The following is a 26754-nucleotide window of genomic DNA, read 5'->3' on the forward strand; positions in this document are numbered from 1 at the left end:
GTTAATTATATCCCAATAAAAAGAAAAAAGGAAATAGCTGGTTGGAGGGGCTCCCTCTATTCAAACTTGGGGCAATTTGAGCATCAAGAATGATAGTTTATAGAGTATAACACTTTTAATTTACAAAAAAATAAGATTGTAAGTCTACAGGGATAACAACCCAAAAAGGGCAGAGGGATGAAAACTCCTCTTTACAGATGAATGCCAGCTAACACACAGAAGAAATGACAGAATAAGAAAATTACCCTTAATGTGATAACTGATTTAGGCAACAGTGAGTGCTATAAGCACAAGTAAAAGGTCACTGAAGACCAATACATTCAACAATGTCACCCCACAGATTACCTGAGAGATCTGAGCAACACAACCTTAACCAAGGAATCAAACCCAGCATCACCAATACAGCGACAACCTAATGTGACACACTGGAACATATACAACCTCATTTATTGAGAATGAGGCATTCTTGCAAAAAATGTTTAACCAGAATCAAATCATGAGGAAACAGTAAGACAAATCTAGGATATGCGACTTTCTGTAAGACAACTGGTCTGGACTCATCTGATTTATTTAGGGATGAAACACCCTGATGTTTAAAACTTATTTTAAACGATTCAAGAGGAAAAGTGTGAGTGTGTGTATGCACGCGTGCACACGAATATGACAAAAGATGATAGAGAGCATATATGACAAAGTTAAAAATTGGTGAATCCATGTAAAAAAAAAATGAGGTTCATTATACCCTTTCAACTTTTCTGTAGACTTGCAATTTTTCAAAATAAATAGTTCAGGAAAAATTTATATGATAAATCAGCTTTAAAGAACAAAAAATTGAACCTGCTTAAAGTGAGTGTAATAATCAGAAATGTAAGTCATATACTGTAATATAAAGAATTCAATTTCTTCAACAGATTTTACCGTGTTCCATTTAAATAAGTGAAAAGCATTCAGCCCAGTGCAAACAACGAAGAACTGATTCAAGAGGCAAGAAAATACACTGGCCAACTTACAAAGCCCACTGCACACATAGCTTAGAACTCCACAGCCTTTGAAATGTGGCTTTATAATGCTATTCTTTCCAGAATCTCTGATAATTTCAAGTAAGAGAGGAAAGCATTTTTAGCCACATGATCAGATACCCCATATGAATAGCTGACAGTTCAATGTTTCTCCAGTGGGATGATTTATCACAAAGAAAGTCACCAAAAATTGTAAGCAGTCTGGATTCGTGTTTATTGAAGCCAGTAATTAGAGACATCTTCTTTTTTTTCCAGCACTAGAAAGCAAGGTTCCACATGACTGCATACTGCACCCGGATAGAGCCACACCCCTGGACTAAGGCTGGTGGGGGATAATCTGCAGTCCTAATTTTAAGTTAAAAACACCAATAAACTTAGTATATAGACGACAGTGAACTTTCACTTACAGCATCAACATTGTTAAGGTCATGATGTACAGAGCAGTCACTTTCAACTTCGTTAAATTAATAAAACACGACAATGTCTTCAGTTTAAATACTGATTTTAAAATGCCAATCAAAAAAAAAGTGCAAACAAAATAAAATACTCTAGCAGCATACCTGTTGCAATTTTAGGAAAGACCAATTAATTCATGGCCTTTATCTGGGCCACATCTTCAAGGTTGGGCTTATTTTTCTTTGATTTTTTTATTTTGAAGACAAACAGCAGATGTAACCACTATACTGTGTATAAATAGTCATAAAATTGTCTTTAACAGTCTACCATGTAAGTGTGTTCTGCAAATAAAATGAATTTTACTTTAAAAAGTAAAGGCTGTTCATTATTTGGCCTTTGGTTCCAATGCTTGAAAGCCCCAAAATAACACAAATCATCTCCCCTCCTCCCACCCCCCAAAAAGAACCCTGTAGCTCCCCAAAGCTGGTAGACTTTGGCAACCACTGAGTACATGACACTATGTATCAGTTTCTTCTGATACTAGGAGCATCTACTTGTCATGAGAAGATAAAAGTGGTCTCCAAGAAACCTTCCTTCACAAGACAGGTGTCTTAGCATTTCATCAGTTTTAGTACATTTTATATTGACACAAAAAGTGCGTATCAGTTCAAATGATAAAAATAAACAAAAATTAAAATTTTGCATTAGAATTTAAAATCACACCGTATCCCTCTTAGGCATGTGCCTTTCCAAGAATTCCTTCTTGTTTCTGAGGTTGCTCATTTTGCCCCAGCTGCTAGAGAGGGATTAAGTGATGCCACCTTTAGTGTGGCCACAAGCTGTATGACATCTATTGGTCACTACACCACAACTCTCATCCCACGGTCAGTTTACTGTCATTACCTAGACAACCTGGTAAGTGGAAGCCACAATACATTTGTTTAAAACAAAAACTGAATTAAAAAAGGAAAAAATAGTGTGTTTCAACAAAACTGGCACAAGAAACATGTTTTTGTTTGTCAGAAAGGCAAGTAAATACTTAGCTTTCTCCTTAACAGTGTTCAGACCTTTGCTAAAGCAATTCAAGACAGGCTTAAGAGTCTTGTTATACGACAAAGGAGATTTAAGTTATGCCCAGTACTACGTTAGTGGTCAGTCAAATCTGGTATGTAAAAGTAATGACATTAGGGAAGTTATGCTCGACACAGTACAACAAACATTCATATAAAAAAGTAAACTCCACATAGTGAACTGTGGTTTTTTGCCCTTGGTTTGACAACAAAATTTTATACATTAACTTCATGGTAGTGTTTGCATTTAAATGCTCTGTGTCATATATAAAATTAAAAGTGCCATTTCAAATCCACAGAAGTCATTTCCAGGATGGAGGTGTGACATGACAACGTGCATGAATATGCCCTAAGTGGGGAGACACCTGAAACTCTTATTTCCGCAAGGAAAAAAAAAGACCGCTACATTTTATGAAAAACACTTAAGAGAAATGTGTCATTTCCATTTTCAATATAAAACATTCACACTTATTTGTCCATCTGATAGCAATGATCAGACCAGGGAGCTAGGACAAGACCCTCCTGAATCATTGGAACTCTGTGAAGATTTCCACGGACTGTAAGGCAGGGACTGGTGCAAGCCAATTAAACAGAGTACAATTACATTAAAAACCTCCCCCAAACCTTCTGTACCACATTGCATTATGACAAAATGAGAGGTCAATTACCCATTTTCTATTAGTAGGCCAGTCTGTGGTAGTTAAAAAAAAAAAAAAAAAAATTAAATTTAATTTAAAAAACAAAGCAAAACAGGAGCTATTTAAAAAAAAAAAAAACAAAAAAACACAATTCAAAGTAAACTAATTTTGTAGCTGCTGACTTTGAACCTACCCCACAGTGACTGTCTGCCCCATACATGGAGCCCAGCACTTCCCATGAGGACAGAGCCTGGGCCAAGCATGTTCGTCCTGGGCAGCTGCCATTGTTCCCTCCCCTGGGTCAGCTCCACCTGACTCAGGAGCCCCACAATCAACACATCTTTCATATAAGTTAAAGATGCATTCTGAACAAGTCTAATTCCCATTTTGTTTCGTGTTTAGTTTGGAAATGCTTCTAATTTTAAGTCTTAAACAATGATTCTTCAACTTCTACTGAACACACAGTATTTACTAACACTGCTCATCTCCTTCTTCCTCCACCTCCCTCCACGTTCAGCTTCCCCACCATCACTTCTCTCATTCCTCCCTTCAGTCTTTCTCTTTCCTGGACTTTCAGCTACTTAATCTGCTTCCCAAGAACAAGTGAATTTGCTAACACGAAACTGGTCAGACTAACCACCATCTGATCAATGATTTCCCGGTCTCATTTGCTCCACCTTGATAGAAAGTGGGCCCTCTTTCTCTCGCTCTACCTTCCCCTCCACAAGAAGCCCAGCTGTGCTTGCCTCCCTCGAGAGAGCCATATGCCCAAGAGTCCAAGGGTTATCCTTAACAAAGGGGTCTGACATGTAACCTTCCTAAATGTGCATTTCACACTTGGACAAGCCAATGAAGTTTTTTGTTTTAAGTTCATCTCCCCTGCCCCCAAAAACTGATAGCATGTGCCATATCAGAAAAATCCTGGTCTTAGCAGATCAATATACATAGTTATTTGGTCATTGGACATATGCACTTTTTAAGTAGGGTCAGGCTTCATTTTCTGTTGAAGAGTTTGTTACCATGGAGTCTGGTTTTCGAGTCATTCTATCCAGTTCTTCCTGAACATTTGACAACACAGTCTTTTGCCCTAAAAAAACAAAAACAAAAAGCAAAGCAGTGAAGTGAGAACAGAAAACGATTTTTTTTCCCTTTTATCATTTTTAAAGATGGGGTCTCATTATGGTCTTGAACTCCTGGCCTCAAGTGATCCTCCCACCTCAGCTAAAGTGCTGGGATTACAGGCATGAGCCACCACGGCCAGCTCCGAAAACAGTTTTTTAAAGGGAGAATTTAAAATTATACATACTTCTCTAATCATTTGGTGACAGGACCCTCAATATGGAATGGGAAAAGCCTATTTTCATTGCAATAAGGAGACAGACCCTAATTCAGCCCTTCTTAATTCCAAATGTCACAGGTCAGTGTTTCCCCAACTACGTGACTACTGCCTGACAGGGTATGCCTTTGTGCCGAACACAAGGACCTTTCTGGAAACCTTCTAACCACACAACCCCCAACCCCCAACCCCTGTGCACTCTTACCACCATCTTCCTAGAGGTGGTACCTGAGTTTCAACAATGCAGCAAACTATTTTCTTTGCCCTAGACAAGTGTTTAGGTTTTGTTTCTAATTACTAATACAACACTCTAGACTGACTCACATGGGTAGCCTGGAAACATCGTGTTTCAATAAGAATATAAGAACATAGCCAGGACAAGCGCGGTGGCTCACGCCTGTAATCCTAGCACTCTGGGAGGCCGAGGCAGGTGGATCCTTTGAGCTCAGGAGTTTGAGACCAGCCTGAGCAAGAGCGAGACCCTGTCTCTACTAAAAAAAAAAAAATAGAAAGAAAATTAGCTGAACAACTAAAAATATATAGAAAAAATTAGCCAGGCATGGTGGCGCATGCCTGTTATCCCAGCTACTCAGGAGGCTGAGGCAGAAGGATCCCTTGAACCCAGGAGTTTGAGGTTGCTGTGAGCTAGGCTGACGCCACGGCACTCTAGCCTAAGTAACAAAGTGAGACTCTGTCTCAAAAAAAAAAAAAAAAAAAAGAATATAGCCAGATAATTCAATCCTGCACAAAGTCAGCACTCCTATTTTTCTGCTGTCAAACCACTGAGGCCTGGCAATGGGCCCCTATTTCCCATTAGGGAATAATACCAGTCCACAGCCTGGGCCACCAGACCAGATTGAGACTTTAAGAACTCCAGAGCCACTGGAAGCCCAGGCTGCCCCAAGGATGGAGTGACCTCCTGAGGGTCTCTGTTGCTCTGGAAACATCAATTAGGGAAAACACTGTATTAACATACCTTATAGCCAATGGAAAATTGAAAGCAAAGACCCTTTTTAAATGTCCTCCAGCTGCCTGGGACAATGTGTAATTCTCATGGAACTTGGTTATTTTGTTTCAGAGACCTCCAAGGACAGGTGGGTGGCCACCACAGAGAGGGGTGTGTGTGCCTGTGGGGGGTGTGTGTGTGTGTGTGTGTGTGTGTTTGTGTGTGACAAGGGGGGGAACATCATGGAGGAGGCGACAATGACCCTCCAGGTAGACAGCGACGGGTCATAGGCTCCAACTCACAGCAAGATTGGGGACAGTGGAGTAAACTTATAGCATCACAGAAAATTAATTAATAAAATGACAATGGTACACTCTCTATGGACCATGAACTCCAATGGAGAGAGCTTCTACACCAGGGCCATGTGTATAGTTTAGCCTATACCTGAACTCACCCAACAGCTGGTTCCTGAGAACCCAAATGTACATAAATCCCACTTTAAATGTGCCAAGCAAACCTGCGTGGTGATACGGTAATCCCACCGAAAGCATGGCCCTCTGCTCAGCATAAAGTGAAAGTCTGCTTCCTTGCTTGACTATTCAGAAACCGAGGGTCTGTGGGTCAGGTGAAGGCAGACATTCCTATCTGCCTCCACATCCTTCCAGCACTGCTCAACCACAAGAGTCACAGGTCCCTGAGGGCCCTTCTGTACCTGACTTCTTGGCTGTGCTCTGTACCCCACCAGCACCAGGACTTCCAGGAGAGCCTGTCTTTTTACTCAACAGACTGTTGAAGAAGCTGGCCAACACCCCTTCACTTGCGGCATTATCTAAGGAAAAATTCAGGAAAAAAAAGTATCACACAAACTGGATGACTTAATTATTAACAAAAATACCCCCTTGTTCTCAGCTGGGAATGGAGCCATTTGTGTATATCATTTTCTTAGGATACTGACATAGGATAATAATACTCAGTTACTATGCATCCTTATACATGGCTACTGCAGAGGCTAATTATGTGTTAGCATGATTACCAAGTGGAAGTATGTTTACATTCCCCACCTACTAGGGGGCAGAACAGATCTACATCATCTCCCTGTCCATGAGGCAGTGCTTTTCAAAGTTGTATGAGCCCTTAACACTCCAAAGCTGCTGTGAAAAGCTCACATCCTGAATAGAAGACACTCATCAAATAACTAAACACTAAATAAAACTTTGACTGTTTGTTGCAGCCAATATCTTTGGGTATCACTAAGCCAATGGCTTAGTAAGTAATTGATAATGGCTAAGTAAGTAATTGAGCTTAACAAGAAAAGTGAAGGGGGAAAAAAAAATCCCATACTTCATAAATAGTAATTACATAGTAGTTTATAATATAATATAAACATGACAAGAAACAAGACAAAGGATTCAAAATACACATTTTTAAGTGGCTTCCTATTTTGTATTCCTCTCTGAAGGAATCTGCAGGGCCAAACTGAGGTCTCACAAAAAGCCAGGTGCATGGGCCACTGATTCCAACAAACACACAGGCCCTGGTCTCTACCAACCATGAACCTCCTGCCTTTGAAGAGGGGAAGTGGAAAGCAGCTCTTATCGGGGAAGAGCACAGCGCAGCTTTCATGGGTCTCTACCTTGCAGACTTGGCCGCCCAGCCCCTGCACGGCTCAGGCCTAGGACTAAACTACTCTCCACAGACACAGGATACATACTTTTGATGTTTGGGTCCGGCTTCTTTACTGATGTGCCTGGAGAGGCGCTAGGCACAGTAGCAGGCCCACCCCGGCCCTGGGTCCTTGGAGAGCCAGAGGGTCCTCTTGCAGGGGATTCCTAAGTCCAAAACCAGCTCAGGTCACATACAGGCACAAAAATAACAACAAGTACATATTCCAAAAATGAAGACATGCTTCTGCAGGATACTTTTCACAGGCTACAGTGCAGGACCGGAAGTTTGCTCTCAGCTCAGACCCTTTCTAGATCTGTTTCTCCTGAGAGAAAACATATCAAGATAACGACGACAGCTCACTCTAATTCCCAGAGTTATATTCCCTCATCAGACATTTCCTGAGTTTCTACTATGTTCCTAGCCATGGGCCTTTAGACAAATCAAATTCCCTTTAAAATATGAAAGCCCACACAATTATAAGCTCTCACAAATAATGGTATACAGTTTGAAGACACCACGACACTGGGCCTTCACCCTCTGTTTAGGGTAAGGTACTCACGGAGGCTCTCGTGGGCGTGGCTGGCTGCTTGGCAAGGAGTGACTGCAAAGAGAGGGACAAACTGGCCATTAACCAAGGCCTACAGAGTGCACTCAAGGTCTGGAGAAAAACTTACTCCAAGTATTCCACTAGAGGGCACCATTAACAACCACCAAGTCCTATGTTTTACATTATAAATGCAAAAAAATTTAAATTAAGCAGTTTGGTATAGGGTGAAAAAAATATGCTAACCAGTTTTGAAGCTAAGGAAGCAAGCAGAGCACAGAAAGGAGGAACAGTTGGAAAAAGAACTGTCAAAACCCCCTGCTGACCTGTCTGTAAATCAGGCAGACCCATGACAGGTCTAACAATAGTCTAGGTGAAACAAAAATGTCAGATGGGGTTTGCGTTCTGAACCGTCAGCTGGGGAAGTTACTCTCCTCACCCACAAAATGGGCACTACCTGCACAGGGCTGTGTAGGACTATATGAAATAACGGAAGCAAGGTATAACCTGCATTTCCAGGGAAAGAGCACTAAAACAGATACTAAGCGTATCCCTGTAGGAGACTGCAAGGCAGGCAGTCCAACCCCTACCAAGCTTAGAGACAGGAGTGAATGAGAAGGCAGCCTGTCTCAACCCCTCTACCACTGACAGCTCTGTGTGATTCCCGCATGCAGACACTCGCAACCCCGCCCTAGGAACTGGCATTTCATGCATGAGAAGGCCTCTGCTCTACCCTCACTGGTCTTCTTACCTGTTGCTTCATTAGGAACACCTGCTCATCCTCTGCTGCCAACTCTTTGTCGTGAACCAGCTGTGAAGCAACACACACATTTGTGGCCACGAGCCAAGAACACTCCCAACTACTGTCAAAATTCATGTTGAAAGGAGAACCTTGGGCTCAGGCCTCAACATGGGTCTCAGAGATCCCTGCTGAGACTGTAGAGTTACGTTTTTCTGGTCTGGCACAGACCTTTTCCCAAAACCAGCTGTGGCATGTAGCCAAGTGGCATTTTTTTAAGTCTGGCAGGTTCTAAACAACACCTTCCACATCAGGGTCTATGGGAGATCACACAAGTGAAGGGATCTAGTAATAGTAACTCAGAGGCAGCACTGGCAGGACTCAACGGGAAACACCACCCAACTCCACGTGGGCACTCCAACCACCCCGCCACCCCGAGCCATTCACGTAACACCAGACCTCATTTAAAGAGCAACAAAAAGGCTCTTGGGTTACTTTTTTCCCCCCAAAGTGGTACAATGTGTAAGACCTGTTTCTTTATAGGTTTCTTTTCCCATTAAAAAAACACCTAAGCTCCTTTTCCTCCTATTCTTTCCCCTTTCCTTTTTTTTTTTTTGACATTAAAGAAGAAGGAAAAAAAAAAAAAAACCACCTGAACTCTTAAAGTGACTGATTTGGGTACCTTTCTCACAGGAGGTTTCACAATAAAGTCTTCATATGCATCTTCTGGCTTCACAGTTGTGAAATTTTCATGTAAAATAGCTATTTTCTTTTCATTGTCCCAGCCTGCAGGTCTAAAGACAAAGAGGACTGACTTGCTTTTCCCGGGACTGCCTTACAGCACACTCAGAGCACATTTAGGGTTAGAGAGGACTCCTGGGTAAGATCTTGTCCGACTAGAACTGGTTTGTAATTGCTGAGGGTGGCTTGCAGCTTTTGGTAGATAAGCCAAAATTCACTGCAGGATAACTCATCCTATCAACACACAGGTCCTCCCCCATCCTCAGTTCATAGGCCCAAGGCTTAAGGAGCCGGTACGAAATCTGACTGACTCCACATGCTGCCCCACTGGAAGCTCTCCCACAACTCCCCTGGAAGAGCAAGGACACAATGGGGCCCTGTTCTGACACAGAGCACAGGTCAGGATGGGACTGTTTTTCTTGGGCTTTGGCATGGAGGCTCCCCTCCAAAGGTTGTTTGTTTTTCTGAGAACTCTACCAACACCGATTATCTTGTAGATTGGTTCATTAATTTTGCTGGTGCGGAAAGATGTGCCCTGGAGCCAAGGGGTAACTAGGGCCTGTGTCTATCCTGGGCCCCAAACCCAAGGGACACAAGGAGTCATTGTGGCTCCTACATGGGTGCTGCTCACCTCAGTAACAAAAGGTAAGAGGGTACCCAGGTTCCATAAAGTTAAGCTGCAGCCTAGGGTTCCCACCTGAATCTCTTAAAGGTAGCCATAAAATGTCCTGTATGACACACTTTTGAACTCAAGCAGCTCTGAAAGATGGCAAGTGATTGTTCTCATGGGCCTCTCATTCTCCATCTGACTCCTGCTCCACAGCTCTACAACCAAGAGGGCGCTTAGCCAGGACACTCCACCCAAACGGCCTTGTTGACTTTAGCAGTCCCGAAATAGGCAACTACCAATAGGACCAAAGGTGCAAACGGACAGAGCATGATCAAGATACTGCCATGACCCACACAGCCTTCAGAAGCTGTGAGATGGTTCTCTATTCCAGATCACCCCCAAATCCAACCAATCTCCCTGCTCCTCCAGATCACATGAGATTTGGACACTAAGTGGTTCCAAGAACATACCACTCACTGAGCTTGTGCCTTTGGTGCCTGTCTGACTGCTCTGGACAGTTCTCTAAAATCAGGCCATGCCTATAGGTATGCTGTCTATAAGAAGCCCAGGTAAGGCTCGCCTTGAGTGTGCAAGAGGCAGCCTACTCAGTTCCCTGACAGTTCCTGGCTTTCACGCTTCTAGCCGCTAGTGGACTGGTCCTCCCACCCCCACTTCTAGTCCGCCTAGGATACACCAGTCATCTTCCAGCACCCCTCTCTTTGTCCTCCCTGCCACACTTCCTCCACTACCCCATCACTGCCCTTCCCCTCTTGAACTGTATGTGTGCCCCCTACAGTGCCATGTGCAAGGACCTCATATCATTCATTCATTTCTGTGTCTCAGTGGAGAACCTAGGCGGTGCTGAGTAAGGTTTGCCGAATGAACAAATATAATTCTTTTTTAAGTCAAGAGGATATGTAAGCTCTGAATATCGATCTGCTAACACAAGTCTTGTCAGAGACCACACCTTCATCATCTATGTGTCCAGCAACATTTATGATTCTCCAGTGAGAGAAAAACAGAAACTCTGTACAACAGGTGTCCAAGTCTTTGTCAAGGAGAATCAACCTCAGTGATTCCCAAAATGTGAAATGCCAGAAACACAGTAAGCACTCAGTATAGCCACAGCCCACGCCAACAGGGATGCCGAGAAAGCAGATGCTTTAACAGAAGACGTTCAAGATCCCAAAGTACAATTCCCCATACTTCCCCCTCAGCCAGCATTTTACCAGAGTTGACAGTAAGTGCCCAAAAGGGCTGGCTTAAGGTTTGGCAACTTGTGCTCAATGAAGAAAGGCAGAAGCCCTGACCACACCACCCACTTCCTTCAGGAAGAATGCCTCATAATCTGGAAAGGAGCAGAGAGGGAAGGCTGGGTGTATGTGTCACCAGTGAGCACCGCCCAAGCACTTTACCCAAAGGCAGCAAAAGAGCTGGCTGTATAAGACACTGACAGAAGGATTCATACTTAAAAGGGTAAAATGTAAAAAGCAAATGTATCATAAAGAGAAGAGTTTGAAAGCATCACCTCTAAAGAACTTACATAAAAACGGCATCCTTTTCCACAACTAAGGCGGGTGTGGTAAAGTGGAAACCATATGTTTTATGAACAATATACTTAAACAACAAGTCGAGGTTTTTCTCTTCCTTCACTGATGTGTAAATCAAGGCGGCTCCATCTAATCAACCTGCTTAAGGAAAACCAATTCACTGCAGGAAGAGACAAAATCAAACACATACAAGCACAATCCTCGAAGTACTACTCACAAGTTCATCAGTTTTTGATCAATACATGAGCAACAGAAACTATTATAATTTTTAAATTTACAAAGGTAATATAAATTGTAGCAGATGAACCAAGTCAAAAGGACAAAACATGCTGACGCTAGAGGGTTACATAGTTTCCTTTTTTTTAACACGTGAACTGTTGTCTTGGTCCCTTAGGTTACTTCCTAAGAAGTCAAGTTAATGGCTTAGGCTAGCCCAGGAAAATCCCCTCAGTATACCAAAGTACACAGGTTGCTTTCCAGGCAGATGCTCAAATATGACCAAGTTTATCATTCAACACACATTTTATGAGAAATGGGTGCCAAGAAGCTAATGAGCCCACAGGAAATAGTAAGAACCCATCCCTCGCCCCCACTCCAGGGTATGAGACTAGGGCACCAACTATTGTTGGCTTTTTTTTTTTTTTTGAGACAGAGTCTCACTCTGTTGCCCAGGCTAGAGTGCTGTGACGTCGGCCTAGCTCACAGCAACCTCAAACTCCTGGGCTTAAGCGATCCTCCTGCCTCAGGCTCCCTAGTAGCTGGGACTACAGGCACACGCCACCATGACCGGCTAATTTTTTCTATTTTTAACTGTTTGGCTAATTTCTTTCTATTTTTAGTAGAGACGGGGTCTCGCTCTTGCTCAGGTTGGTCTCGAACTCCTGAGCTCAAGCAATCCTCCCGCTTCGGCCTCCCAGAGTGCTGGGATTACAGGTGTGGGCCACCGCACCGGGCCTATTATTGGCTTTTTATAAAAACAAGACTCAAAGACTGCTGACACAGCATCTTTCTCATGGATAGCTCAGAGCAGAAACATATGGGAAACACCTGTAGCATATAAAACAATATCCTGTTTGGTAATTAACATTTTCTGCATAAAAGCAAAGTTTAAAATATTTCTAAGACAGCATGATAAACGTAATTTGATAACAAAATGATCATGTATCAGCTTCTTAATACGAAAGCCTGTAAAATGTATAAAATTAAAAAGTAATCTGGGTTGGGTATGGTGGTTCATGCCTGTAATCCCAGCACTTTGGGAGGAGGAGGAGGAGGATTGCTAGCCTCTCGTGGACTGGTCCACCAAGGCAGGATTGCTTGAGTCCAGAAGTTTGAGGCTACAGTGAGCTATGATCGTGCTACTGTACTCCAGCCTGAGCGACAGAGCAAGACCCCATCACTTAAAAAAAAAAAAAAGTGATCTGGCTGGTTCCACGGTACAAGGTTATCAGAATTTATTAACATTAGTGTCACTGAAGTTGGTATACAACCATCCACTGCTATTAATAAATTTGACTGGCTTTCAAAAACTAAAATAAATAAATAAAAAGTGATCAAAGGTAGGCATGGCCAGGCATGGTGGCTCACGCCTATAATCCTTGCACTCTGCAAGGCCGAGGCAGGAGGATCTCTCAAGGTCAGGAGTTTGAGATCAGCCTGAGCAAGAGCGAGACCCCCTTCTCTATTAAAAATAGAAATTAGCTGGACAACTAAAAATATATAGAAAAAATTAGCCGGGCACGGTGGCACATTTCTACAGTCCCAGCTAATCAGGAGGCTAGGAGTTGAGGTTGCTGTGAGCTAGGCTGATGCCACGGCACTCTAGCCCGGGCAACAGAGAGAGACTCTGTCACAAAAAAAAAAAAAAAAAGGTAGGCATGAGTTAATATAAAACTAGTAAAAAGATATATACAATTTCTGCCTGGCAGAAGACTATTCTGGGTTCAGGAGGTACTTTATCTCTTTGAAGATGCGCCATTTGGAGGGAAGCCTGAGCCCCAGGCCCCACCCAATGCCCCAAGGATACACTGGAGGCAGAACCTCCGCAGGTGCGACTGGATGAAGTCCAAATGCTCATCCCTGTAATCGTGCTCCTTCTCCAGGACGCTCACTGCATCACACTGCAGGGAAGACACAAAAAGAATCATCCTTTTGCCCCTCTGCTTGCTGAAGACAGGAACAGCACCTTCTTAAGAAATAAAGTATCACAGCTCCAAAGAAGAAAGCCATAGTCAAGGGTCCAAGCATTAACTACAGAAGAGTAAAAAGAAGTGGAGATTTTTCTCTTTCATCTTGGGTCTCAGTTTCTTTATCTGTAAAGTAGGGATATAATAGGCCTGATCACCTCACAGCTGCTCTAAACATCAAACAAGGTTACATCAGGAGACAGGCCCACTGTACACAGCTGTGCACTCTACTCTAGAGGGCTCCCTTCTCAAGAACAGGATGAGAATGGCACATCCTATAGTTGGGCAGAATAAAGTACTTTTGGAAACCAAAATGTTTTCTTACACAACAGACACAACTTTATTTCTCTATGACTGAATTTGATTTCTATTCCCACCTCATCATTTCACCATCAGTTTGAACCAGAATAATCAGGGGTGGGGAACCTGCAGCCCCACCCCTGGATGAGATGAACTGGTTTACAAAGTCTTAAGAAAACTGCTTTTAGTTCTGAGTTTGAACGTCAACGGTGCTTCACAGAGAGATTACCCCAGGCCATGAGCAAACTGAGCGATGCCATGTTTCCAGCAGCAATGTTAAATGACCATATTTTCTACCCTGACATATTCAATGTCCCTTACTAAATCCCGAATAAGCCTAATTTTCCCTTGGGAAGAAATTTCATCAAAGCTTCTCAAACTTTCTTTCAGACAGTGATCGTTCACTGGCCAGACCCAGCCAAGCTTATAATTCCCTGGCACGCACCTTTGTACACACCACCAACACCGGGATCCCCAGGTTATGAGTCAGCACATTATCACCCAGAGGCAGGGCAACATTTTCTTCATCCGAGCCTGAGGTCAGAGGGCCTCTCCTCTGCGGGGAACCTTGACAACCTTCTTCAGGCTCGATATAGTCTTGAAAATCTTTTACAACTACAGAGAAAAAAGGAATAAAAATTATATACATACACAAATAAAAATACACATTAGCTTTAGAACACTGAAAAAGGCAGTAAGAAGCACAAAACATAAGCAGTTGTGTGTGACAAAATTCCCAGTCGCACCTAACTGCAGTATTAAGGATCTGGGGATGGTGATGCAAAATGCCAATTCTGACATATTCAACCTGAGCTCTGTAACATCAAAGCAGCCAAGACTTTCCCCAGAATATCCTTGATTGCATCCAACTCCTATAGATGTTTTCAAAAAAATTCTAAAGCTTCAATGTTCCTACTATGAAAAAGCCACTTTCTCATATATCTGACATTTTCAAAATACCTGAATACTTGAACTGTGTCACTTCAACACAGGCAACCGTCAGAAATAGCTGTAACTTAAAAAACTCATCAGAGTCCTCATTAGAAATGCTAAATGAAACAACTTGAATTCCACAAGAGCATGCTATTTCCACACGGTTGAGGTATGTCAGCACTAAGTAACCAGGCTGGACTTGCCCAGCACCAGATAGATGCATTTCTTCTTTATCCTCCCTCTTGTGGACTCAAGACTCATCTTTAGGGACTCCTTAGTCACATGTAGTGTTCATGCGTTGTTCCTGCTTAACACAAGAAAGGGTCAGTGATACAACATCTGCTTCTTGGCACACAACATTCATCACTCCGGCTAAGGAGGGCATTTAAGGTCAGAGTGGTCCATACCTCAGGTAAGCCAAGTGACCACAAAGCCCACAGATCTGCACCTTTATGTGGGCATTTCAAGGCCCTCATGTTAAGCCAGAGAACAAGGACATGATGGTTAAAGCTCCTCTGAGTCAGAGGAAAAAACAGGCGGCTGTACCCTTCTAAGCCCAATAAGACCAAAGAACCAAAAGGCCTTTTACTCCTACCAAAAACATGCTAAGTAAATGCAAATAACAGGACTAAAGGGGACCTAGAGAAAGGTGCATCTACACCTCTTCACCCGTAAAATAGTCTCTAACATTTTAAAACTGTAAGCTGTTATTTACAACAATTTTAGATTACCATTATATGAGCTTCTGAAGTTATATGGGAGCTCGCTGTCTTTCATATAATACTAGACAAACTGAAAACTGATTAAGCCCTAATGTGCAGATTTGGCAATATTTCATGTCTGCAACTTCTCTTTAATTAATTCACACAACTTCACTGTCAATATAAATAATCCACTTAAGTGATCTTTACTCCATTTCAGACAAAAACGGAAGAACTTAACATGGTTGTTGAAGGGTTATTTTTAAGGGAATCAAAGATTCTCACATTTTCTCTTTAAAAGCATTTTAGTAGTCTTCAAATCAATGCAAAATATAATGGCTTAACTGCCTGGATAAGCTCCACCCACCCAAGATCTCAAAAGGCACTTAACTAGGGCTCCCCAGACGAGGCAGAGCCTGCAACAGGTTAGAGGTAAGCTAAGCTACGGTGGGAGGTGAGGTGGGGGTGGGCAGCTCAGGCAGCCGGCTCCGTGAACCTCTATTACCCAGTGTGCTACACAAGCTCTGCTGTATTCTATGTGTGCCATGATGTGAAAATAGTTCGGAAGCCCTGGGTTAGAGTATTCACACTCCAAAGAAATGACTTAATTGTGGCTGTCCAACAATGGTAGGAATTTTTTTTTAAATAACTCAGCATTTTAGAAAACCATTTGGAAGGCAGAGCAAATGTGTATAACATACAAGTATGTGAAAAAAGGAAGTATTAAAAAAAGTAAGGACTGTGAAATTTGGATAGTAAAATGTGCATTTTCCTTAGGGTACATACATTCAACAGTGTGAACAGCTTCTTTCTAGCTAGTGGGATGGCCAGTATTTCACAGCAGGGGACATCAGGACACAGGCAGCTTCCCTTCCGCACTGAATGGGAGTGAGTGCAGGAAGGAGACTGCAGGACACTCTACCTGCACTGCTGCTGCCTCTTTCTCACCTTTTCCCTCCTACCTCATGGTTTCCACAGGCCAGGGGAGAACCCATAGACCTACATAAGGAAGCAAGTGAAGCCCCAGACATAAAGCAGGAAAGGTAAGACTAACACAAGCACCACCTTCTGGAGGCTCTCAGGATTGCTTTCCCTCTCACTCATGGTTCCTGCAACAAAACAGCTGCCACAGAGCCAGGACCCCTGGAGAACCTAACCCTAAAAAGAGAATGGCCAGCTTTCCAAAATCAGCAGACTGGAGACTGGTGTTGGACTGGAAACCAGGTTAGATAACAGCCCTTCACTCATTTAGTATAATACCTAGAGTCCAATTAATCTGGAAAGCGAGAGTCCTCTGGGCAAGAGGATGGCCAAATGCTTTATCAAAACGTAACCCAAACCCAGCAATAACAAAGGCACCCTCCAACACGCAATACAAGGGCATCACTCCCATTCCAAACACCTCACAGAAGGGGTGGGGAAAGCAGGGAGGCCCTCAAAAAGTCAACCAGTATCATAAGACATAGACAAAATTCCGGCGATTGCTAGTTGCCCTCCTTATAACCCAACTGAACTCTGACACTTAAAACACCAAGGCCACACAGAATAAAGACAACATTTCCCAGGCAGCAATCATGTGTCCTTCAGCCTTTCTTTCCTCTTCCTCCACCCTGCTGCCTGACACACGGATGTGAAGGCTAGAGCTCTAGTTGTTAGGAGGAAGAGAACCACACCCTAGAAATGACAAAGCAGTAAGCACAAAGGAGCCAGGGTCCTTGAGCTGTATTCCCAGGGCTGCTTTCCAGTCCTGAACTGCTCAGCTCTAAATTCCACTTACAGAAGAGAGAAACCTCAGTCTTTTTCAAGCCATCTTTATCTCAGGTTTTGCGTCACATGCCGCTGAATCTAATCCTAAGTGACAGAGACATCAATGACTAAGACCACAAAATAAATTCAGTGTCTCATGGAAACTTAAGCTCACCAGGAGCAGGCATAGGCATTCTGTCCACTGTATTCTCAGCGCCTAGAACAGTATCTGGTACAGGGCAGACACCTTCTCTATCTGGGAAGAAATAGCATCCTCAGCTCAATCTCTCTCTTTTTTCTGTTTTAACAAATCTTTACAAGGTTATCACTCTAAGAAAACAGGTTCAGAGAACTGAAGTCTCCAATGCATTAACCCACTAATCTGGGTACATAGCTGTATGTGCAGTGGATGGAAAATCGGTCTTCAGCCTCACAACTATTCTGAGAAGTTGTCTTTAGGATCTTTATTGCAGGGGAAAAAGAGGCATTATCTAGAAAGGTCAGTGGTTGAAGACAGACGAGCTGAGCTGCATAACAATCACTGTAGCACACGTGCGGGTGGCCAGGAAAACACACATGCACACAATAGACCAAAGAATGAGATGTCAGTTCTAGCTAATGTGGGACAGAAGCAAATTGAAGTGTAGGACAGGAAGACACACAGCAGGAAATTTGATTTAAAAAGCATATCAAAGTTTCTGAAATATTCTGCCAGGGAGTGTGAAGATCCTGTGTGCCATGCCCCAGAAGCCCTTATTAATTCACTAGAAAGGGTGATGTCATCCTGTGAAAATAAGCCAGGATGGGCCAAGCCTGCCCTGGCCAAGACGGCTGCCGCTGCCCCTCCCACTTCCCTGGCAAGTGGACAGAAGCTGATGTAACTGCACAGAAGCAAGGGAAAGGAAAAACAGGCTTCTGAACCACATTAAGGGAAAAAAAAAAAACACCAAACTTCCTGTAATTTGAAAGTTGTTTTCAAAAGGACATGGATGTCCTTAGTCTTAAAATAGCCTTATCATGTTAATGACAAAAAAAAAATGACCTTCCTATTTCTAACCAAAATCATATATGCTGGATTCCAAAATGAACTGAGGTAGGAGCTGAAAGCTTTGTCTTTCTTTTTTAGGGCTTCCTCTAGGCCTATCAACAACAGGGTCCATAGGGCAGCGCACTCACCCTGCAGAGATCACAGCACACCCTCGTACCTTCTGATGCTAACTCAGCAGATAGAGAGTAACACAAAAGCATAAAGACCCACCGAACTGATCACGTTCTGAGGAGAGAAGAACTCTTATTTTAAAAGAGAACCAATGAACATAATAAGGAATATTGATTCGTTTTCTTCAACTATGACACCTGAGTTAAAGATTGCTTTGAATACTTTTTGACCTCTGAATTAATAAGAGCAAATCTGAAATAAATGGCGCACACAAAACACAAACAACACACAAGGGAGACCTCAACTGTGAAAAGGAAGGTAGTTAGAACAATCCAAAGACACTAGTGAATTTTCCAATGAAGAAAATTCTATTTTACAAGCCAAGCAAGGTTGTGATAAAACAGAAAAGCAAAGAAAATTCTGTTTTACTTACATTTCCGTTCCAGCTCCCTCATTTCTTCTGGTGGAATTTTCATTTTATCAATGTGCTCACGTAAAACACTGGCCCATTTCTGTAGAGATTCCATCACCGTCCAAGGTCTAGACATGTCTGCAACAAAAATGACCAGAGTCTCTGGCAAGGATTCAGCAGAAACTGCAAACTTCAGCAGGCCTTTGTGGTACAGGTCTCCATCCAAAATCCACACATTGCAACGCGTGTGATCTGAGAAAAGAAATGAGAAAAGAACGTTATCACCTGTCAAAAAACCATCAGCACAGCTGTAAGAACAGACACATTAGGAAGATCTTGAAGGTGATAGCCATGAATTTACACAGAATGCAAAATTTATTTATTTGGAGACGAGGTCTTGCTCTGTCACCCAGGCTTGAGTGCAATGCCATGATCATAGCTCATTGCAGCCTTGAACTCCTGCACTCAAGCAATCCTCCCACCTTAGTATCCCGAGTAGCTGGTACTAAAAGTGCACGCCACCACATCTGGCTAATTTTTTTCTTTCTTTCTTTTTTTTTTTTTTTAGAGACAGGGGTCTCACTGTATTGCCCAGGCAGATCTCAAACTCCTGGTCTCAAGAGATCATTCCACCTCAGCCTCGTAGAGTAGTTGGGATTACAGGTGCAAGCTACCTCGACCAGACAGATTGTAAAATTTAGAAATCTAAACCAAAAAGGGCCCAAATGCTCAGTGGACAGCAATTCTTGACCCTGACGAATTACCTAGACTTTAAAATTTAAAAACTAACATAATATTTCAAGTGTCTACATCTAAAAATATTTCAGCAATGTCTAAGAAATAAAGAGTGAGGGTATCTAAGTTTTCAATAAAAACCAAAAGGAACTAATGTTTACTGGTCAACTGTGCCACAATCTAAATAATCCATTGTCCTAAGATATCAGCAATCTGTGAGGCAGTGAGCTATGCCAAAGAGCCTGTATTTAAACAAGCCCATCTTGTGTCAGTCACGCGAAACAATGTGTTCACATACTACGAATGGTGCCAAAGAGACAGGACCTTTGTATTTAAATGCCAAGATAAAATCATTACTTATATAAATTGAGATATAAATTACTATATAGATGCCTAATGATATTAAGGAACTAGTTATTTTTGTTACAATAATAATAAGATTATGTTTTTAAAAATCCTTATCTTTTAGACATACTTATAGAAGTATTCTTAAATGAAATGACATGATGTCTGAATACCCAGTGGGAGTGAAGGGAAAAAAGGGTGAGAGTATAGTTGAAATAAAATTAACCAAGAACTGGTAGTAGCTGAAACTAGGTGATAGATATACTGTGGTTCACAGCACTAGTCTCTCTACTTTCTATATGTTTTTTTCTTTTTTTTTCAACCACTAAGCCTGTGGGACTAAGAACACACTTTTTGTTATCTATAATAAAATGTTAAAACATATTCACACAGATGTGCAAGTGCTAATATTTAATGAAACACGTGGCTCCAAAATCATACCTGGATGATTTAAATGTGGAAGACGATTCTCGAAATTGATAATATATTTTTAGAAATTTTTAGTTCTCATCTTTGAGAACTACTTTTTTAAAGTATCTTTGAGAGAAAACGCCTATCATCAAAAATATCATTTCATTCCTTTCCAATAACTCCAACTCTACTTTAAAAATCTATCTTCCATTAGCTACCTTTTTTGTCTCGTCAATTCATTAACATGCTATAAAAATTATATTCATGACTTTATGTTAAAAATATAAGAAATCTAAAGCTAGCTATACTTTCAAACCCTAATATATTTTAGATAGTCATTTTAGTTTGGGTTCTGTGAGCATCCTCAAAAATACTGCTCTGTACCCAAAGTCTGTGGGTTTTAATGCCTACCCATCGGCAGGCATGGTTCCTTTTTTCAGCTCCTCTCCCCACTGCCCACTACACATAACTCACCCATGTGCTCAGAGACTACACACACCACATGTAGCATGGGACAGATGCCCCTAATCCTGGAGGCAGAGGTCTTTTGACATGTCAGCCTCATTACAAACCAGGTACAAGCCAGACACTATTTTCTCTACCTGGGTGATTGCCTGCAAAGTGTATATTTATAACCCAGTCACACCACAGTAAAAAAGGCTAGGGCTGAAAGATATATAATTAACCACAGATAAGGGCAACTCTTCCATCAAACAGGAACTCACAAGTAGGCGGCCTTAAAAAAAAATCCTATAAATGCAGAGACCAAGAAGTTTTTAAGGTAAACTTAAAGGAATCTGAAATAGAAGTTAGCATGTACTTCAACTCAAAGACAAGTAAATATGGTTAACACGATGCTTTGGCATGAAATATGCTCATGCCATCTTGAAACAAAAGAGACTACAGAGTTTCACAGAATTATCTAACCATGTTTTGTACTTTCAAAAGAAACAAGACAAAAGAGTACTAGAGCTATCACTATGTCTCAAGCACTGTTACACTTGACACACACTATCTCTCATTCTGACAACCTGCAATACAGGCACTGTTACCCCATTCTACACAATTGAGGAAACTCAAGTGCAAAACGGTTAAGTCAGTTACCCGAGATCACACAACCACCGACTACAGGAATGGCATGCTGAACCAGTCCTGTCTGGCTCCGAAGCCCAAGCTCTTTCCACAATAACCATGCTGCCCAACAAAGACAGGAAGCAAAAGACACAGACCTGTAAGGTCCTCTAGGCCTGGTTCGGGCGCCCCTGAGTCCCAGCCCTATATGCACAGACTCAGTGGGCCTACGTGGGCACCTGAATACCCCTGTCCATACAGAAGACAGAGCCCTTAGCACTGGGTCTACCTCCTGCCCTCACTTTCACATCCTTCGGGGAAGTTCAGCAAGACAAAGGAAGCGAGGGGAGCAGGAATAAAATCCCGAGAATTCTAAAATGACTGCTAAATTAACATTAATACAGTGTACGTTTCTAGGCTTTTTTTTTTTTTTAAAAAACTTGAGGAAGAAATTCTTGTCATTGCAGGTGTCAGGACTGACCAAGCATTCTAGGATTTAGAGATGCTGGGCTTCAGAGTCTTACATTTTTTATGTTTTTTTTTCCCCCTTAGAAACCAGGTATCACTCTTGCTCAGCCTGGTCTTGAACTCCTGAGCTCAAGCAATCCTCCCGCCTTGGCCTCCCAGAGTGTTAGGATTACAGGCGTGAGCCACTGTGCCCAGCCAGTTTGCAGGCTTTAAAAGAGACCCTTGCCCACACTCTCTACTAATCAGCTCTTGGAAACAGCAGAATTAGAGTGCTGGAAAGGACCTTAGTCCAGCAATTTCATTTTAGCAATAAGGAAATGAGGGACCAGAGGCAACAGGATTAGTCTCCCTTATATGATCATCATCATGATCTTTACCGTTTAAGTGAGTAAAGGCAAATATAAAGAAAATAATTTAACAAATGTATTTCATCTTCAAACTATATAGATAACTTACCTACAAATAAAAAAAGACCTAGGCACCAATAATTATTTATTTTAGTCACTCAAAAGTTCTAACATAAAACCTAAAAGATTACAAAGGAGGCATTACTGAGTAGTTGTTAACAAACCTTTTACTCCAATCCAAGTCACAATTATAAAAAAAAGTTTTAAATTATATGTGAGCCTTAAAAAGAGTGTTTACCATGTTTTTATTTATTTATTTTTTTTGAGATGGGGTCTCCAATTCCTGGAATCAAGCAATCCTCCCACCTCAGCCTGCCGAGTAGCTGGGATTAAATGTACATGGCACTGCACCTGGCTACCAAGTGCTTTTAATCATCCTAACTGGGTAGAAACTATTATTACCCATATTTTAGAAATGAGGAATTAAAGAACATTTTTACCCCTGAGCCTCTATTCTCTCTACCAGAAAAAACACAGGAAATTAGCATTTCTAAATTGTCGCAAAGAGACTTAGAAAACTCTCCTGTGAACATATGTTAAATTGTCATCACACTCTGAACCACACCAATTTCAGATTCTCCACTAGAACCAGGCAGAGCAACAATGGTACCCAGACCAGTCTGCCAAGCATTTCTTTTATAGAAAACAGAATTTATAAAAAATCTTTCTTACTGGGCCTATAATACCAGTTACTCAGGAGGCTAAGGCAGGAAGATCAGCTGACTCCAGGAATTCAAGACCAGCCTGGGAAACATAGCAAAACCCCATCTTAAAAAAAATCTTTCTCATTACCTTTACATTTAGGTGAAGCTTTACCTTCAGTATTCCTTTTAAGTGCAGGCCAGTGGAACAGCTGCTGACAGTCTGATGTCCCATTTTTGCCAACATACTCCATAAAGGAAAGTGGGTGAAGTCTTGCAGAAGACATACTCTTCATCTATTCCCTGTGACTAATTCTCTTAGAACTAAACAGAAAACTCAGAACGCCTGGTCATGTTGCAGGGGCTGCAGCAAGGAGTCAGAGTCCTGCACACATCTGTCCCCTTATTATCATGGATCAATGTTTCACTCACCATCTCGATCCTCATCATGGACACTGAGGTAGAGATACTCGAGGCCTCTTCCTTTTTTGCCATGCTCAGCTCCTTGCAGTTTAGTCATGAGGGTTGTTTTACCAGAACCATCTTCACCTGCAAATGATGTTAGCAAGACAAAGGTGCATTGTTTATTCTGGGCTAGGCTGGGGAGTCATATGCAATGACAAGGAACAACTGAAAATGTCATGCAAACCCTGCTGCTGAGGTCTCACCTGCTTTCATAAACAAAGCAGACCTTGCTGGAAGGGTGGGGAGGGGAGACAAAGGGAGACGGTGGGGGGGGGTAGTAAAGGCAGCAAATTCCAAGACCTAAAATGACATTCTAGGCTGGGCCCTGTGGCTCAAGCCTGTAATCCTAGCACTCTGGGAGGCTGAGGTAGGAGGATTGCTTGAGCTCAGGAGTTCAAGACCAGCCTGAGCAAAGGTGAGACCCCCATCTCTACTAAAAATAGAAAAATTAGCCAGGCTTCGTGATACATGCCTGTAGTCCCAGCTACTCAGGAGGCTGAGGTAGGAGGATCACTTGAGCCCAGGAGTCTGAGGTTGCAGTGAGCTACAACGATGCCACTGCACTCTACCCAGGATAACAGAATGGACTATGGCTATATATATAAATAAAAAAAATAGGCCGGGCGCTCACGCCTGTAATCTTAGCACTCTGGGAGGCCGAGGCGGGTGGATCGTTTGAGCTCAGGAGTTCAAGACCAGCCTAAGTAAGAGCGAGACCCTGTCTCTACTAAAAATAGAAAGAAATTATATGGACAACTAAAAATATATACAGAAAAAATTAGCCGGGCATGGTGGCGCATGCCTGTAGTCCCAGCTACTCGGGAGGCTGAGGCAGGAGGATCGCTTGAGCCCAGGAGTGTGAGGTTGCTGTGAGTGAGGCTGATGCCATGGCACTCTAGCCCAGGCAACAGAGTGAGACGCTGTCTCAAAATAAATAAATAAATAAATAAATAAAATAAAATAAAATGACATTCTACTGCAGTTATCCTTACTTCATAAGGGAAGGAACAGGCCAGGCCGGTCCACAGGCTCTATCTACAATTTATATGACACGCATTTGGAAAAGTGAAAGCCAAAGATGGCGTTTCTCACAAAATAAACTTTTACCACAAGAAAAGTAAGAAGTACAACTAACCTCAAAGTCCAGGAACTATGAACTAAGAAAGTCTGATCCTCCCCGACAATCATAAAGAATGGAAGTTATTCATTTTCTACTTTAGTACATCTCCTTCATATAGCATTCTGAAGGCTGGGAGACCAAACGAAATAATTACAGACCTAAGCAAAACTCTTAACTACAATCTCAGTAATTATCAAGTGCTTCCTCATCTCCCTCCACCCAACTAACACTGCCCCACCAAATCCCTAAACATCAAGGAGAACCGCTATCAACAAATATCACTAGGCATTCCTGGCATTTAATAACATGGAATTACAAAAACATGAGAATTGAAAGGCAGTCCACAGATCAAAGACCTCCTCTCCACCCCCAATGTCACTACCTTATTCAGGTTCTCCGCATCCCATCTGGACCAAGGTGAGCACCTGTCAGCCTGACTTCAGCGTCTGCTCATTTTGAGTTACCTGTCACTCTGCAGCCAGTTGTCTATCTAAAACACAGATCTGGTGAACCTGATCCCCTGCGTCTAAGGGTCCTCTATTACCTACCACAGGGTCATCACTTAAGAAAGACCATATACTCTCTCCAGAAACAGGAGGAAAACCCCAAGGCAGCCATTCCCACAAGGATTGGGGAATGGAGGTGAGACAAAAGGCCCTTGAGAATCAGTAGCTTTCAAGAAAAAGCATTAATTCCTTAGCCTTTCACAATCTGCCCCGACTTACCAATCACAAGGAGCTTCTAGCAGTTTCCAAACACCACACTCTTGTTACCTCTGTGCCCTTGCATGTTGACACTTACGCTTCAAAACACCCAACCCCTCAATTACCCTCTTTCAACAGCTCCAAGCAGCGTGATGCTCCCACAATAATCTCCCCATGCCTGGCACGGTGTAGTGCAATCACCACCACTCTGTCTCCCACTAGACTGAGATTCTTTTTTTTTTTTTTTTTTTTTTTTTTTTTTTTTTATTTTTTTTTTGAGACAGAGTCTCGCTCTGTTGCCCGGGCTAGAGTGAGTGCCGTGGCGTCAGTCTAGCTCACAGCAACCTCAAACTCCTCGGCTTAAGTGATCCTACTGCCTCAGCCTCCCGAGTAGCTGGGACTACAGGCATGCGCCACCATGCCCGGCTAATTTTTTGTATATATATATTTTAGTTGTCCATATAATTTCTTTCTATTTTTAGTAGAGACGGGGTCTCGCTCTTGCTCAGGCTGGTCTCGAACTCCTGACCTCGAGCGATCCACCCGCCTCGGCCTCCCAGAGTGCTAGGATTACAGGCGTGAGCCACCGCGCCCGGCCTAGACTGAGATTCTTGTGTAGTGTCTAAGGGATGTCTGTGCTATCCCAGTGCCCAGCCCACAGGTCCCACTCCACAAATGGGTCATATGTGGTACATGTGTGAATGTACACAAATTCTTTCACTTGTATGAAAGGAAACTGCGACCAGAGACATTAAGAGACCCGACTCAGGTAACCTAGCAGTAACGGTTAGAGTAACGCAGGAAAAGTCCCCGATGCTGACTCCCAGGATGCTGACTCCCAGGCCTGCCATTTTTGTGCAAAGTCCCTAAAACCTCCAACTGTGCAACACTCATGAGGATCAAGAAAGGCTTCCGTGGCATCTCCCCACAGCTCCGAGCCCAGATCAGCACATTCTCCCGTCTTCACCTAACTTTCTCATCTATTCACTGCCCTCTCGGCGACCTCAATTTGGTAACTGTAGAGACTACAGACGCAGGGAGTCAGGGACGTTGGAAGCAAGGGTGATGTCGCGGCCAAGTGACCGAAGGAATGTGCCGACAACTACTCCAACCCCAGGCTGCCAAGCCAGGGTCTACAGGGCCCTCCCAGGCCGAGCAGGTTGCGTGCCGGCAGGCGGCAGGAAAGGGGAACGCTGGGACCTCTGGGAGGGGCGCCCGCCTCGCCCACCCCAGCGCCCTGGGGCAACGCCCCGCCGCTGGCGCTCACCGAAGACCAGGATGTTCTTGCCGGACGGCAGCTTGGACCTGGCGCGGGTGGACACTTCGCTCAGGATCGAGGACCTGCGCGACAATGGCAAGGGCGGTCAGCCCCGGGGCCGGTCTGGGACAGCCCGGCCCGCGACGGCCAGTCGGTCCGACGGTCCGACCCAGCCGCGGCCGGTTCCCCCCCGCGACTATGCCCTCCCGGTCCGGCCCGGCCCGGCCGCCCGCCCGCGGCCTCACCATAGGCTCTGGCCCTCCTCTTCCTCACTGGTCAGGTCGCCGGCGGCCGCCACAGCCGGCCCGTTGGGGCCCAGCAGCAGCTTCTTCTCCACCCCCACCGGCGCCATCTTGCCAACTGCAGCCACAAAGAGGGCCCTCCCCCGGGCCCGCCGAGGACCCGCGAGGACCCCGGCCGTGCCGCCCGCCGCCCGCC

The 26754-nt window shown here is 43.3% G+C and overlaps 1 protein-coding gene across 3 annotated transcripts; it reads right to left on the reverse strand.

The window, feature by feature from the left end:
* Window positions 1-1209: 1209 nt before the first annotated feature.
* Window positions 1210-26686, reverse strand: DYNC1LI2 (dynein cytoplasmic 1 light intermediate chain 2). Of its 3 annotated transcripts, XM_069456263.1 has the most exons (13): window positions 26562-26686; window positions 26326-26399; window positions 23202-23318; window positions 18713-18943; window positions 14186-14355; window positions 13281-13374; window positions 11248-11383; window positions 9036-9147; window positions 8366-8425; window positions 7630-7671; window positions 7117-7234; window positions 6118-6234; window positions 1210-4210 (listed from the first exon to the last, which is right to left on the reverse strand). In XM_069456263.1, exons 1-13 carry the CDS (start codon window positions 26666-26668, stop codon window positions 4110-4112), a joined length of 1479 nt encoding a protein of 492 aa, XP_069312364.1. In that variant the 5' UTR covers window positions 26669-26686; the 3' UTR covers window positions 1210-4109. The 3 variants fall into 3 exon arrangements, with proteins under 3 accessions (XP_069312364.1, XP_069312365.1, XP_069312366.1); XM_069456264.1 differs by lacking the exon at window positions 23202-23318; XM_069456265.1 differs by lacking the exon at window positions 18713-18943.
* Window positions 26687-26754: the final 68 nt, after the last annotated feature.

Source organism: Eulemur rufifrons, chromosome 23, assembly GCF_041146395.1.
Source record: "Eulemur rufifrons isolate Redbay chromosome 23, OSU_ERuf_1, whole genome shotgun sequence".
Classification (NCBI taxonomy): Eukaryota; Metazoa; Chordata; class Mammalia; order Primates; family Lemuridae; genus Eulemur; species Eulemur rufifrons.